The sequence below is a fragment of the Equus caballus genome, chromosome 18 (genome assembly GCF_041296265.1).
Source record: "Equus caballus isolate H_3958 breed thoroughbred chromosome 18, TB-T2T, whole genome shotgun sequence".
NCBI classification, from domain to species: Eukaryota; Metazoa; Chordata; class Mammalia; order Perissodactyla; family Equidae; genus Equus; species Equus caballus.
In genome coordinates, this window is record NC_091701.1 from 57,969,997 (window position 1) to 57,983,702 (window position 13,706).

Consider the following 13,706-nt stretch of genomic DNA (forward strand, 5'->3'; position numbering starts at 1 on the left):
ATTTAGTAGACTGAAAGTGTTTTTGTTTTGTTCTTAGGATCTTCACGTACACCAATATACAAAAGTGACCTATTACAGGCAAGGCTGGCTCAAGAAATTCAAACAAAATGAAATACATAATCCCTACTGATAATATATAATTGGAGTTTTAAAAAGTCTACAGTGATTTTCAAGAAAAAATAACAGTAGACTACTATTCGGAAAAGAAGTTCAAACTGTGCTTAAGAAGTATGCTTTCATTCATAAAGTAACTATTTATTAAACACTTACTATGTATTTATTTAGCAAGTTGGGATGCGAATGAAATATAGATTTTGACCTCAAGGAGTTTACAGACTTCAAATATGAAAGAAGATATAAATACAAAACAACACATACTCAGAGTACAAACACATAACTGATGTGATGACCTAGCTGGACACTTTATAGTTATTTAAAAAACTGATCTGTTGACTCGAATTAACTGATGTAAACTGATAAGGCTATAATTCAAATATAGTAAGTTCTACAGTCTTTCATAAGATATGTTTTTCCCTTAACTATTACCATTTAAATTTAACTACAAAAGAAAAGAAAGGGAAAAAAATGCTATAATTTTTAATAGTTAAGTCTACAGGTATTGACTGACACTAGTCAATACAGGAGCCACATGTGGCTAGTGAGCACCTGAAACATAGCTAGTCCAAACTGAGATATGCTCTAAGTCTAAGATACACACCAGATTAAAAAATAATAACAAAAAAATAATAAATTTAACTACAAGAAAAAAAAAGCAAAATTTGGGGGATGGAGAAGAAAAAGGAGTATTTATTTTTGCAACTTTTTTTACATTATACTTTACTTATCCAATCATGCTTATTTCAGCGTTGCTCATAAAGGATATTTTATATTCTCAGATTCTAGATTCAGTTTAAATATTTTCTCAATCATCATACTATACAATTTGCGTATAGTTCTGGTTATATTTATGCTTACTGATATGAAACAGAACACAGTCAAGAGGAAAATAAAATATGATAATAAAATGCTTTACATAAGTTTGCACAGTAAAATAACCTATAATCGAGTTTATTATAAGCATGATAAAGGCCACATAGCAGAAAAAATAGGAACATCAACTTTCCATGAAAATACTCTCAACCGTATTTATTCTTACATGACCTCTTATAGAGGTCTAGATTTTTAAATGTCCTTGTAGCCACATTTTAAAATCAGTATCCTAAAAAGTTGTCGGTGGTGTGAGAGATCTGGCCAGTGGTCACCTCCGTACAGGAGGGAGGGGCAGCAGGAGCAGTGTGACTAAAAGAGGGTGGGGAGCTTGTGAGGTTAGTAACGTTCTGTTGTTTGACCAGTGCACTGATTACACAGGCATGTTCGCTTTGTGAAAATTCATTGAGCAGAACATTTATGATCTGTGTACTTTTCTAAGTTAATATTATACTTCAATAAAAGTTTTTCATTAAAACAATCAGTAGATAAACAAGTTAAGCCATTTTGTATACTTTCATTTATCATCATCAGGCCCATTTTAAACTAAGACAGTGACCCACAGAGTTCAGAGACCAGCTCAGAAAGAGTTAACTGTGGATCTTTCCCAACAGATGTACTGCATAACACAGACAGAAAGTGCTTGATTCCTGAGGTTCCTGGCCACATCTCTTTTGTTCTCCACGCTAGGTTATCACATTTACATCTCAGGTTTCTCATAACTTAAATAGTATTGAACATGCCCTACATATAAACTCTCACTGTAAGAGATCAAAACAAAGTTAACTACGTAATAAAGCTTCTCTTCAGAGTGGAAATGTAAGGCTTAGGTGCTATAAATTTTCACTGTGCAGAGCTAAGAAAAAGGTTCTATTGAAAATTTGCCCAAATAACACTGCATGTTTCATTTTTGGTTTCTGAGACTAATGAATTCATTAAATAATAAATTCTAGAAAGAATCTTTAAAGACAACACATGAGAAAAGAGTTTTGTTTTTATCTTTCTTCTCATTGTTTCAGTTTGACAGTCTCTACTTTAAATATTAAAAAATTACAAAGTGCCCTTTTAAAAAATTCAGGAAAACTAGCAGTAGTTGCCAAAGCAAAGCTTCCTTTCCTGGTATAATGAGATGGGAGTTACAACACCCTGAAGAACAAAGAGCACACTCTGGGCATCAGGTCTGGCGAGGAGAGCAGCACTGCTGAGAGAGGACTCCTGGATGGTTCTGGATTTCTCCAACCTCAGGACTCCAGCACTGGTGTGGATTACTAAGAGAATTTGAATGAACTCTCTAAGATAATATATTAAATGCAAACAAACTTTAAACAATGGAATTAACGTAAATTTGAAAAAAAGCCCAGACTGATCACAGAATTACATTATAAAATTAACACATTTTAAACATACACAATAAAACTATTGAGACTACACTTTAAAAAAAGCAAACCTTTTCGGCATTTGAGTGGAACGCAATAGCCATTTCCAGCCTGTGCACCCTCTCTTCAGATGCTACTGTAAACTGTTTCCACACTCTGTTCAGTCGAGGAAGCGTCTCCCCGGAGGACCGAGAGGTACAGCGCAAAGACTGGCACAAGACAACCGTGGCCTGTAGCAACTGCCTTCCATAGTCATAAGTGCTCTAAAAAAGAAAAAGTAAACTTGAAATTATAATTAAAGAGTTCTGAGAAGAGGGACAGGAAAGTGTATAGGAGGAATGTGGTTGCAATTAAGTAACACTACTAGAAACCAATACTGAATGACTCCGCTGGCACTTATTACTACAAATATCTGCATGTATAAATAATGAAGGAGAAGCAATACTTTTCTTGAATTTTTAGTGAGTCTCCTTCTTGTTACGCTTCCCTCTCTCACTGTTTTCCCTATCTCAGTCTGCCCAATTCCACCAGCCAAAAAGAATGTTTGCTCACTGAATCAAAACAAGTGGGTGAAAATGGGCACTTTATATTCCACATGAGAAACCACAACTGTTACACTGTGAACTCAATTATTAGGGAAATAAATTAAGATACTTTTCATATGCAAAAAAAGTCTGTATGGTTACACTAACACTGGTGAGATGCAGAAACTGGGGGTCCTAATTTCTATATAATTAACGTATAATTCACGTTAACTTTTGTGAACAGTTGGAATGCCTAAAAAATGCCATAACATATAACATAAATCAGAGAGAGCACACAGAACTTGTATTCAGGGAAACATAAACCCTCTCAAGTTTATGCAGGCTAGTTTTGATGCAGAGCTGACATTTTCTTAGTTCTGTGATATTTCTGGAATAACATAACTAACCTTCTTGGACTTGGAGGGTTAAGCTACATTATAATCATGCAGAAAGCTATTCAAACACTGAGCTTGTAGAAAAGGAAGATAACCAGTTCTGCACCTGTGCAACATCAACAAATTTTCTATGCTTTTCCAGTAAAACTTTGGTCTCCTGCGCATCATCGCCCAATCTGATGTGGGTCTTAAGCAGGGCATCCAGAAGTTCACTTAGCCACTCTACTGCCTAAATGAAAACAAGTAACGGTGAAGCTGGATCCATAACTCTTTACTTATCATATCAAAACATCATATTTGTAAAAAGAAAGATTGTTATCATACAATTAATTAATCCATCAATTATACCCTAAGTCCTTAATAGCTTATTTCATTCAATACCAAGCTACATGAATTAATGACCACTCCACCCCCTTAAAACTTTTAAACTCTAAAGACCTGTTAAAGAGAAGCACTCTTTTAAAATTAATATCACGATTTATATTAATAGAAGATCACGTTTATGTAATATAGATCTTATTGGAATCTCATTACAGATTTATGTTACTATTTAAAAATCATAAATTTCCTCTATGTCAAGCTGAAACAATGTTCTCTAACGCTAAATACACAAAGAGAGGAAACTGTTTATCGGGTTGAAAAACCTTCTTGTGGGTTAAAAAGAAATGTGCTACACCACTCTTTATCTTGGGATGTAACTGACAATTAAGTTAACAATAATATATAATAAATAATCCCAATTTCTAGCTCAACAGAGGATTTCATTGACAAGATAAGTCAAATGAGACCAGTAAGATAACTGGGAATACAAAACTTTCTTATTTCAACAGTATAAACTAGAACCTGACTTAATGAATTTACTTTCTTACGACCATGAAAAGTACACTTTTGTTTACAGTTAGGTGAAGTCAATATTCTAGGAAAAGACAACTACATAATGTGCCTGATTGATCCTTACCTGGGCAGCATCTTCTTCACATTTAAATAACTGCACCATCTGAAGCATCTTTAACCTTCGCACATCTACCATGTCTTCACATCTAATAAACCCAAACATAAATTCAGGATATCATTTCAGTTTGGTTGATAACTATTACAATGTCATCATCTGGCACACATGTTGTATAGGATACTAAAATACTTAGTCCACACTAGGAAGACTGCAACTATTTTGCATTGATTTGTAAGAATTTTAAGTATATCTATATCTATGTTACATCAAAACCTCACAATACCTGAATGATAACTGAATCAGAAACCCTCTTGAGGATAGCATGGATTCTGCAAAATACTGAAGCAAAGCATAAACACAGTAGTACACTAAAACCCAAAGAAATCTCCATTGCCAGTTAGCATTAGACGAGCTTCAAAAATAAAAATGTAGTTTCTCAAACACTAATTTAGAGGATGATGCTCCAAGGAAATTAAAAAAATTAATACTTTTCATTATATTACATTACCCAGAGTAATATCTAATATTGCATTAAAAAAAAACTCCACCTAATTTTATAAGAAGAAAAAAACTCTACTGATCTCTGGGTGTAGAGAAATACAATTAAGAGTATTTTTAATTTCACCAGCAGCTGCCTGGATAACACAGAGATTAAAGTTTTAAGGGGACTCGATCTAACTCAGCTCTGGTCCAGTCCCTTCATTCCACGTCCTTTGGGTGAAAAGGGGGAAGCTCCCCGCAGACGCAAACACCACCAACAAGTGACCCAGGAGGGACTGGCTCCATGACAGCTCATGCTCTTAAAGAAGCTCGATAACAACACAGCAGTCATGGTCACAGGGCTATTTTTTATAAGGACGTCCTCAGTAAAAGCCCATAATACATTGTTAAGATGTAACTTGGTTAAAGTAATTCTACAAGGGACTGAAGGAAAGTGATGATGATTATTTCTAAAATCTGAAGCTAAAAAACAACGTAAGACTTTTTAATGAAGATGATATACACATATTCAACACATACTGTCAGGAAGTAGATAACGTGCCTGAAAAATATAAGACATGGTCTCTACTATTAAGATGGTCTCATTGTGGGAGATGAACTCAAATAAACAATATGATAAACACTACTGTGGAGTTGTGTAAAAGGTTTTATGGGGGTAGGGAAGAACAAGTGACTAACTTGCCTTAAAAATCTAAAAAGACTTCCAAGGATAAGCATCCCTGAGTCTTGAAGAATAAATAGGAATCCACTAGGTAGAAAACGAGGAAAGAAGTACCTAAAGACTCATGGAACACGGCATTCAGGAAAGTGGAAAATGTGCAGTTTTGTGGGAAAGTTACAGGGGATACAATCATGCAGGACTGGATTATGAAGGGTCTCCTTCACTATTCCAAGGAGACTGAACCTCATCTGAGAAAACAGGAAGTCACTGAGAGGGGTTTTATGCAAGGAAGTTATGTGATGAGATGTGCACTTTACAAAGATTTCTCTCATGTACAACAGACTAGCAAGGAGCAAGACCAGAGGCAGTTAAGAGAGAAGATCTAGAACAGAGAACTGTTCAGGATGCAGAGACAGCAGAACTTGGACATTTGATTAGACTGTGAGGGATGAGGAAGAACAGGATTTTAGGAGAAATCCCAAGTTTGGTGGCTAATGATAACTTTGACCTAGACAGGAAATGAAAGGAGAAGAGCAAGTTTTGGGGGAGAATGATTCCAACTGGACATATTAAGTTTGAGGGGCGTATGAAGCATCCAGGTGGAGATACTCAGTAGGCAAGTGGAATGACGGGTCTAAAGCACAGGAGAGGAGTCCAGGCCAGAGCCACAACTACTCAAGTATGATCATATTAATGAAAGTCATTGAGGTAGTGAGACCGTGAAGGGGGAACACAAAGTGTGAAAAGAGAAGTCAGCCTCAGAACAAACCCTGGAAGCAGCAAAATTAGCTAGAAGACAAGAAAGCAGGGAAGGAAACAAAGAAACAGTGCCAGGAGGAGGATCGTGAGGGTGTTTTCAAAGAAGACAAAGTTGTTATGGAATTTCATGAAGAAAGCAAAAGTCAGTTGTGTCTAATGCTATTCAGAGTGATCAAGCAATGTCAGGACCAAAAGCACGCCCTGGATTTTGAGCAAGATGAAGCATTTACTACATATGGCAATTACAAAGTCACTGATGACATCACTAAGAGCAAGTTCAGTGAAATGGAGAGGGTAAAAGTCAGACTGAGGAAGGTGGAGAGAGGTAGTGAGGAAGTGGTATGAGTGCAGATTAGACCTTCAAATGACTTCGCTGTCAGGAGGGAAAGCTCCAGGGCTAGAAGACAAAGAAATGGTTGAAGAGGAAGGTATATGCATGTGTGTAATTAATTTTTTTTTTTAAATAGGAGACATTTAAGCATTTAAATTAGGGGGAGGGATCAGAGTAGAGAATGGGAATTGACAGTGAGGAGACATGAGGGTACGTGGAAAGACTGGCTCTGATCAGAGCAGGGCTATATCATCCTTTGTGATAAGAATAAATAATGAAATGCCTAAGTTTGCAGATATGAGGGCAGATGAAACTTCTGCCTAATGATTGTTTTCTCTGTGATGCAGAGGGAGCGTTTCTGTGAGGTTTTGTTAATGACCTTAAAATTTCTAAGTGTGCCAAAATTTCATACAACTACGCTAGACTGTGTATTATTGCACATATTAATTTAATCCTTTACTTTGCAATACTTTGCAGTTGCTATTGCAAATTGAATTTTCAAAGAATCCTTGAAATTACTAGTTCTATATCAAATGAAACCTTTTAAACATTATCTTACCCAGAGTCTACTGTATAATCCTTCTACTGTAAATATGAGAACAATGGATGTGCAACAATTTGTGAATATGAAGTTTAGATGAAGAAACAAATCAATGTAGATGACAGCTTTAATAGCAACTCTAAACCAAATGAAAGGAAAAGCAAAATTCTCCAAAAAGGGTTATCTTAAAAGACAGAAGAGTCATAGCTATGCTGAGGATATGGAATATGAAATACATCAGTGTAACTGAAATTTTTACTACTCCTTAAAAAAGGGGAAAGGTACCCATTAATTGAACACATTGTCATTATTTGTTAGTACAATTATATATGGTAATTATTACATTCACCAAACCTACTAAACACCCAATATATAACAGGTAAGAACTTTTACTTTGTATGGAAAATATAAATTATATCACTCTTTTTATTTTAATTAATATTGTCTTAGCAAAAATTAGCATTAACGATCAAACTTTGCCTTTGTTTCCTAAGCTGCATATCTTCCATCACTCCTTGTATGTGGTCCACATTTTCTTTATTTTCAATGGTTACATCTTTTCCATAGGCCCAGGATGCCTGATTGGAGATCTGATCCAGAAGACCTTGACCTTTTTCACGCAAACCTTGCAATCCTACATCTAAAACAAAAGTTACTAGATTTAATCTCTGAAACAATGGAGGTGCTTTCCCTCCCTCAAGTAAGTCCTCTCAGCAGATACTGTACTTGGATTCCAAGTGTAACAGCTTTGTACATTTGGGATGGAGTCCTCTGAACATTTCAAGCAAAAAAATCCCTTTAAACGTGCCTCAAACTGGGGGCTCCCTATCATGCCAAATTCTCCCTAAAGAGAATTTCCAAAAGGTGACTTTCCATAGATAATAAGTACTTTTCAAAACTGAAAGCAGGAACAAAGTGTGAGAATTTCTATTTTGATGAGTAAGATTTTTCAATTTTTTTCCTTTCTGCTTTTATGTAGTCCAGTTTTTAGGAGAACAAGGCAAATACCTTGTTCAAAAAAATGTATAAGAGTTGCAAGACTTCAAAACTCTCCAGCAACGTACTATCACTATAAAAAGATGCTGAACATTTTGGGCACAGGCACTGTCCAGCTTACACCCAAGGAAGCAACACTTAGGATATGTTTACAATACTTCAAATCACGTAAGTATACAAGAATTCTTTTTCCTTTTTTAAACGAAAAGTATGGCTCAAGAAAACTTCTGACATTTTGAAATAAATTTCATTTGGTATTTAAATACTAAATATGTACTATGCATATCATCTGTTAAAATAACAAAGGCTACAAGCAGGTAAAGGCCAATACAAATATGATTTTCCAAACCCATTCCCTCAAGTCCTTTTCAGTAATTAATTCGGTGCAATCATGTGTCACCATTTTTTACTCAATCTCTCCCTTAAGTTTCTGCTTCCTTTCCTCCATTCCCCTTTGCCCTCCTGTCCCACTCAATACAAGCCCCCTTCCCATTTTTACATCCACTATCTACCTCTCCAGCCTCGACCGAGGGAAATTCCCTGTATTCCTCTTGTAGTAAAATTTAAAAGGCACTGGTGGCAAGTTAGAGAACCAGCTTAGTAAAACTGGACCATCCTCCCCTTGGAGAGTATGCAACCTTGGCAATATTCCCAGTTTGGAGAAACAAATGCACAGAACCAAACCAACTATTTTTTCACAAGGTTAGGATATAGCAACAACAAAAATCATTGCATAAAACACAGTCTTGGGCATACAGGGTTCACCACAGAACACTTCACAGCTAATTACAGTCTATGCATGCACTACAAGTAACTGTTCCTAGTATATGCAAGACACAGCACCCGTGGATATGGCTGGGGAAACAAGAACGGCTAAGGGGTCAATGCAGGAAGAGTGCCCTTTTTATACTAATTCTTCCTGCATTCCCTGTAAACAATTATAATTAGTTCAGCATAAGTTGACTTGTCTAACCATAGTAACGATATTTTTTAAAAAAGAACGCTTATGTTTCCGCATTTTTAAAATCTGCTTACCAACACTTTTCAGCTTCTCTTCAAGCAGTTTTAAAGTTTGCTGAATCGAGGCTCCATCAGCTGGTGCTACATCTACGCACAACATCCCTAACAGGCCATCCAACTGCTGAGACAACTAAAGCAGAGGGACACCAAAGAGATAACCCTGATGGAATCAGTATCTAAAGTGTTTAATGATTAATGAGGTTACCACAATTATAGTTGAAAAAGACTATGCTGTTAAAAGACAAGGACGACTAATTAGAATACATGTTATCTGAAAGACAGAACACAGACGCATGCAGCAGGAAGACGAAGATGTGCAACCACGCCAGGAGGACGTAAAAGAGCATGGAAACGTCCATTTCAATCTATGTTATAAACATGGAGAAATAATCAAAATGACACTTATCTGCCAGGTTGGGACATTCCATTTAGACAAAAAAAAGGTTTAGTTGCATGCAGAATGACTTAAACATTTTTTTAAAAATCAAGAAATTTTATCTCATTTCCCCCACCAGTAAATTATTTTACTGTTCCAGAAAAATAATTAGGAGACATGCAAACCTGCAAAAATTATGTGCAGATAAGTGTTCAGATAATTTGAAGAAAAGCAAGCAATCCGAGTAGACACTTACATCTTGGGCAACACCATGAAATTCAAGAGCTGCTTGTAAGAGATTCTGCCTAAATTCCAGCTGACTGGCCTGTCGATAACAAACATCGCTAAGTTGTTGTTGCAGCGACTTCAGTTCCACCAGATCTTCCTCATCCCCGGCATTTAAGAGTGCCGCAATTTGCTGATTAAGCTCCACATATACTGCAAACCATTCCTGCAATAGAGATGTTGTAAAGTAAATTAAGGGTCAAATTAGTTCCCAAAGAACTGTATTATATTTTATAATTTCCCCAGATAAACTAAGTAACATATATGAGAATTTTCTAAGGCAAGATTATTTAAATTGAAGACAAGAAGTTCCCATGCGCCAAACCCTTCCATTGTGGTCCCTGGAACTTGCTCCTGCCAACAGTAAAACCTCTTACAGCCTCATTCTGGCCTCGAAATTTTCCCTTCTTTTTCTTGTTCTGCATGAACCCAAGCCACCCTCAGAGAACAGTCAGCCCGCAGCCCTCCTAAATAACTGCTGTTTTTGTTTCCACAGCCTATATACCACAAGCCTGGAGGTTGGGGAGATGGCTGCCTCATTGCTCATTACTATTTCCAGGCCATTTCTTCTCTTGAAAACTGCATCTCCTTTGAGGTACACGCTGTCAGATGACATCCTTCCACCCTTTCCTATTGCATGCCCTCATCCATGGAGCTCGGCAGAGACCATTCCTTCATCTCACTGCCAGCCTTCTTTCAGACTTCCATGACATAGACACCCACCCAACACTCTGAATTCTCAGTTCCTTGATTCCCTCCCTCACTTCCAACTATCTCGTCCTCACCCCACCTCAGCTACCTACTCCAACAGAGATAAAATGTTGCCATTATTATATACTATGAAGCAGCCCCAAAATCTTAATTTCAAGAATCCCATTCTCTGACCACCAGCTACTGACTCTCAATTGACATCCTTCAGCATGGTCACTCCTACCACCCCAGGAGGCCCACCAATCCAGTGACCTCAGCATGTTTTACTGCCCAGCACTCAGGAGCCTCATGCCCTCATATCCTATATACATAGCATAGCCTCACATCCTTGGTCAGAGGCTCTAACCACCACCTGGGCCACAATCCACGCTCACGCCCTGCTCTTCCTCCTTCCAGCAGATTCACCTATCAAAACCTGAGACCTGGTTTCTCTGCCTATTGTGTACCTAGACCAGAGTAGCTGACCACGGCTGGATAAAAACAACTATGCGGACAGGTGGTTTTTTAAAGTTATGAGTTAACCTCAAATGGGCCTTCAGTAATCCTACTACATTTCTCTAGTCAATTCACTTTCCCATTCTCATGATTATTTATGGATTTTTTTCATCCCTTAAATCTTTAACTCCCTTTTCACTGCTTCACTCTCAGCCAAAAATCTAACTTCTTAATTCACTAGGAAGCAATCAGAAGAGAGCTCTCTTCTCATCCTCTCACTGACAAATCTACGGCCTTCCCTGCTTCAATAGGCCTTTGCTTTGCCCTTCCTGCTAAAACAACGGATGAACCGTCCCTGCGTCTATGGCCTACTGCTTCACTTGTGTGTTATTCCATCTTTTGTTACCTATATAAGGCTTTGTTCTTGCAATTATCTTCTCTCCCATCATCAATTCATCCTGTTCAACTGGATTATTTCCATCAGCAAATAAGCTATATAGTACCTTATATTAAAAAACAAAATATATACTTAGATATGTGCATTTTACTATATATAAATTAAACCTCAATCAATAAACAAATCTCCCTTAAAGGAGTTCTCTTACATTCACTTTATCTTCTCATTTCCTATTCTCTTTTTAATCCACTCTCATCAGGATTTTGTCCATCCCACTCTGATCAAATTCTCAGTCTTCATCTTATTGGACTTCTCAGTTACATTTGACAAGGGTGACCACTTCATCCTCCTTGAAATAGCTTTTTCTTATGTTTCCTGAAACACAATATCTCCTTTTTGGCCTCCTCTGCTGGCTCTCCTTTCTCTTCTTGCCCTCTAAATTTAGGAGTGACCCAGGGTTCAGCTTTCCAAGGGCTCTTTTCTTCTAATACTCGTCAGGCTTGGATGATTTCATCTAGTCCCACGCCTTTAAATAACATCTACAGGCTGATAATTCCCAGATTAATATCCTCAACCTTGACTCCTCCCTTTGACCCCAGATACTGATACCCAACTCTCTACTAGCTTTCTTCATTTGGATGACTACTAGGTATCTAAAACTTAACCTGCCCCTAAAGATACTGATTCTCCAGCCTCCCAACCTGCTTCTCTCCCAGTCTTCGCCATCTTCATAGCTGCTTAGGCCAAACGCCTGATTCCTCCAAGAGCAAGTCTTGCTGGCTCAACCTCATGAACCTAACAACTTCTCATCACTTCTACTGCCTCCGTTTTATTAGCCTCCTGCCTTCCTATTTCATTGTCCCTACTCCCTATTCTCCATACAACAGCCAGTGATCTTTTAAAAACGTAAATAATTCTCTGCTCAAAAATCTCTCCAATGATTTCACATAACATTTAAAATAAACTTCAAATTCCTTTTTGGGGGCCAAAATCACATAATACACAATTATTCTCTTTGGAGACAAGGCGTCAGCACTGTAGGATGGCGGATTACTAAGAGAATCCTAATAAGCAGCTTTAGAGATGCTTCTGCACGTTCCTACCATGTGCTTTTTCTACCACCCACCTACCTCCATCCATAAAACTAAGATTTATTATTGAACTAAAATACCTTAAAATCTATTTTAAGTTACTATAATAATTTTAATATACTTAATATCTTTTCTGTTGTGCTTAGCTAGTATTCAAAAACTAAAGAAACTTCTTATTGATACTCTTTGACAAAGAACTACATATTAGAATTTTCATTTTCCATATATTAGTATTGAATATCCTAATAAATTCAGGCTTATTTTTAGCTTTATTTTTGAATTATGCTTTTAGGAAGAATCTAAAATTTAAGTCTTGACAGAGTGCTTTAATACAGAATGGTTTGTTAAAAGTTTTTCCAAATTGTACCCCTATTAAGCAATCAATATACTAGAAATTTGTCATCATAATTTCTAAGACCTGAACAATTCCAATACATGCTTTAAAGTGTTGACTTTTACTTACAAAGAGAAAAGAAAGCTTTTAATAAAAAATTAGAATATCTTAAACATCATAAGCTAATATACTCATCCTTCATCAAGCAATCTATTCTCAAGGTGAAAATGCAGTGCCACCTATTGGTCAAAAGAGTGTAATTCGCTCCTGTAAACCTTTTAGAATGGAAAATTTCAAATCTATTCAGAAGTAGACAGAATGAAACCCCGTGTACCATCCATCTTCAATAACTACCAACTCATGGCCAATCCTGTTTCATGTACCCTCTTGTGCAGTCTGTTCCCACCTCCCAATTTTGAAACAAATCCCAGAAATCACACATCATTTCAAGAAATGAGATCCATGTTAAGCCATCAATGTTTCTTTTCTTTGGGCACCAGGTCTATGAACGCAGTCGTCAGTGCTATGAGCATATGTCCTCAAGTATTAAGCATAAGGAATGAAAAAAGAAATGCTGTATCTTAAGAATTTGCATGAAATTTAGTAGCTTTCCCTGGGGTGGGAGATCTCATCTGAGTATCAGAGATTGGTGTTTTAACCTTAGTCAGTGACCCATTGATCAAAAAATGTAATCTCCCAATTTCTTCATGTATAAAATAAGGTGATGGTATTAGAATTATAAGATTTTTCCCAAATCAAAAGTTCTGAAATTTTATATTGATTTCACGTTATAAGTAAACTTAAGCACATGGAAAGGGCCAACTTGTTTCTTTGATTTTAAAACTTTATAAATTTCATAAAAATACAAAAACAAACATCTGAACACAGGAATCTCTACATATACCATTTGTGATTTCATCCATACTATATGCAACATAAAATATACTTTTTAATTCCTTTTGAGAACTTCATTATTCCAATTGACATCTTTCAAAAATAATAAAATATAGATAAATCTTGTCTTTAAATTCTCA

General features: G+C 36.6%; 1 protein-coding gene across 4 annotated transcripts in view; it reads right to left on the bottom strand.

The window, feature by feature from the left end:
- SESTD1 (SEC14 and spectrin domain containing 1) overlaps nt 1–13,706 on the bottom strand; it is a 114,931-nt gene that overhangs the window by 10,095 nt on the left and 91,130 nt on the right. For all 4 annotated transcript variants that reach the window (XM_023622126.2, XM_023622128.2, XM_023622127.2 and 1 more), the window contains exons 11-16: nt 9,676–9,870; nt 9,059–9,173; nt 7,508–7,667; nt 4,241–4,322; nt 3,389–3,511; nt 2,435–2,626 (exon numbers count right to left, since the gene is read on the bottom strand). In XM_023622126.2, coding sequence (XP_023477894.1) covers nt 2,435–2,626; nt 3,389–3,511; nt 4,241–4,322; nt 7,508–7,667; nt 9,059–9,173; nt 9,676–9,870 — 867 coding nt within the window. The remainder of the gene's footprint in view (nt 1–2,434; nt 2,627–3,388; nt 3,512–4,240; nt 4,323–7,507; nt 7,668–9,058; nt 9,174–9,675; nt 9,871–13,706) is intronic.